This window comes from Notothenia coriiceps, unplaced genomic scaffold, assembly GCF_000735185.1.
Source record: "Notothenia coriiceps isolate Sejong01 unplaced genomic scaffold, NC01 NC01_scaffold00029594, whole genome shotgun sequence".
Lineage (NCBI taxonomy): Eukaryota > Metazoa > Chordata > Actinopteri > Perciformes > Nototheniidae > Notothenia > Notothenia coriiceps.
In genome coordinates this window covers 1-2,810 of record NW_011362295.1, presented here as the reverse complement: position 1 = coordinate 2,810, position 2,810 = coordinate 1, and the positions used below count along the sequence as shown (strand labels likewise).

General features: G+C 46.1%; 1 protein-coding gene across 1 annotated transcript; it reads right to left on the bottom strand.

Annotated features, from left to right (window-relative positions):
* Positions 1-1,070: 1,070 nt before the first annotated feature.
* On the bottom strand, positions 1,071-2,247 carry LOC104958969 (cyclic AMP-dependent transcription factor ATF-4-like). Its single transcript, XM_010786806.1, has one exon. The coding sequence runs from the start codon at positions 2,230-2,232 to the stop codon at positions 1,420-1,422; it is 813 nt and encodes a 270-aa protein (XP_010785108.1). The 5' UTR covers positions 2,233-2,247; the 3' UTR covers positions 1,071-1,419.
* Positions 2,248-2,810: the final 563 nt, after the last annotated feature.

Here is a 2,810-nt window from a genome sequence, read left to right as displayed (position 1 = left end):
TATATATTATGAATATATATATATATTATGAATGGAGTCCTAGAATCACTTTTAAACATTCAAGAAAGAAACACAAAGAACATGCATGAATATATCTGTCTTAATAACTCTTTCAGTGATGCTGTTTGTGGATCAATACTGTAGAACATTACGTCATTGTATTACCATTCATTATTCAAGACGTGTATATTATTAAAGTTATATTGTGCTCCTAATGTCAGGAACTATCTCCCATATACCTGCGACTCACTGTATATATAAAGACGTGCTTTAATTTTTATTTTTCAAACCGGTCTTATTCTGTTTGAGCTTGTTGTTATTTACCGTCTCTTTAATGTCTGTTTTTAAATGCCATCATATTTTGCATTTCTTGTGGAAAGCACTTAAAAACGTGTTTCATTCGTAAACGTGTTGGCTTTAAATGGTCACACTGTTCTTTTGGAAAATACTGCCGTGTCTTATCTGTGTGTAACTGTACACACCTTTATCTCTCTGAACACACACACACCAGGAAGTGTGTGTTCTCAAGGCAGGAACATGTATACACTGGAACCGGTCCATCAGGATCTGCATCACACACTCTTCATATTTCCCATGTATTTATTTACACATTCAAATGACGTCCAGAGAACATGTGATGTTTGACTGCGTTTCTCATATTACCATCAAACGATAACGTTAACACTTTCATGGTCAAACATGTTTACACATTTCTGTTGTCATGATTCACTTTAACTTTAGAAGTTATACTTCTTATATTCTGTCTTTTCATCAATGCTTTGGTTCTAGCTTCTCAAACGTAAGGATGTGTTGCGTTTTGGTTCCGTACCCCAGGCTCCTGCAGGAAGCGTCATTTACAAACTATTTTACACAAAACACTTCTGGTTCTTCTCTGCATTTGATGCGAGAGGTAAATGAAGAGGTTAGTTTGTTTTAAACGACTGTACATCCTAAAAATGATTCATAAATGTTTTACTTTGCACGTCTTAGCATTAATACCAAGCACAGCCCGTTTCCCTCTTAGTGTGTGCAGCAGGAACTGTGCGATCAGTAAAGCACCGACACGTCGCTGAGCACTGAAAGATATTTATTAGAAAAGAGGAGCAAAGCATTTTTACAAGGCGATCAGCAGCACGGAGGGCTACGATCAGGATTACCCTGCGATCAACAACAGGAGCTTCTATATCTGCAGCATAGGAGGAAACACTATATACACACACACACACACACACACGCAGTTTAACATCAGGGACTCGTGGAGGTGTCGAGGCCCTTTCTGGACTTGAAGCTCTTGAGACGGGGGTTCACTGAAGTGAGGGAACGACAAACTGTTAGTACAGAGGTGCATTGTGGGGGCTGAGGGACCTTCCCCCGACTGGATCTCCTGAGGAACCCTTTGGTTGTAGCGATGGCCCCTCTTCACGGAGCCTTGCTCTTGTTGCGGCGCCGGCGGACCTCCTCCATCAGCTCCGTCAGGTACTTGATCTCCCGGCTGATGGCCTCCGCTCGCTCCTCCAGAGCTTCGTTCTTCTTCATCAGCTCCTCGCACTCCTCGCTCACAAGGTCCTGCTCCACCCGCTTCTTCTGCCGGTAACGAGTGGCCGCCGTCTTGTTCTGCTCCATCTTCTTCAGCTTCTTCTCCACCACCTTGGGAGCGCCGGACACCGACTTCATTTTGATGGAGATGGAGGAAGAGGAGGGTTTTTTAGAGTACGGCTTGGTCCTGGAGGAAGAGGGAAGCGTTGGAGTTGGAGGAGAAGAAAGGAGGCGAGGGGGGGAGTCGGTGAAGGACTCGATGCCTGAGTCGCTCTCACAGTCGCTGGATGGAGGAGAGGTTTTGATTGGCTGATCGGGGAGAGCGTTCACTACCAATATGTGGCCTGAGGGGGGAGGAGAGGGGAGTACAACGGGGGAGGAGAGGACATCCAGGACGTCCACTTCACTCGCCAGGTCCAGGGGGAAAGCAGAGGAGGGGGGCTCGGATTTCAGCACCACCTCCTCCTCCAGGGGGAGATCCAGAGGCAGAGGGAGGGAGGAGTGGAAGGTGTCCAGATCCAGGTCCAGGTGGGGGTCCAGGGAGGCCAGCAGCTCCTCGGGGGAGTCGTCAGAACCAATCAGAGACTCCAGGTCCAAATCACTCAGGTCGATTTTCTCCGACATCCAGTCCATGCCAGCGAACGCATCGTCTACCGAGAGGAGAGAGTCCTTTAGTTTATATACACAGAACCACATTGATATATGTGTTAGCCAACGTTTAAGACTATTCAAACCATTTTTAGGAAATGACCCGCAGAAAACCTGTACAAACCAATCTATGAAATAACAAACTGATTTGACCGGCGTCTTTGATGTATTTGAAGTGCTGGAATCTGTTGGACGTTCAATAATGACCTCAAACGTTAATTACAACGCGAGTCTCACAGCTGTTGGCTTTAACAGACACCAAGAACCACAATCATCACAACAAAGAGAACACGTCACTGAGAAACGCCACATTTAACTAAACTAGTTTGACACACACACAGAGAGAGAGAGACACACACACACACACACACACACACACAGAGAGAGAGAGAGACACAGACACACACACCGAGACACACACACACACACACACACACAGAGAGAGACACACACACCGAGAGACACACACACACACACAGACACACAGACACACCGAGACACACCGAGAGACACACACACACACACAGAGAGAGAGAGAAAGACACACACTAACCAATGGCTGTTGTTCAAACCGAACACACACCTACTCATTACCGAGGCCTGTCATTGTGTCTGAACTCAGTTCG

Excerpts from the sequence above, each read along its gene's own strand:
- LOC104958969 (XM_010786806.1), bottom strand. The coding sequence starts at position 2,232 with ATGTGGTTCTGTGTATATAAACTAAAGGACTCTCTCCTCTCGGTAGAC.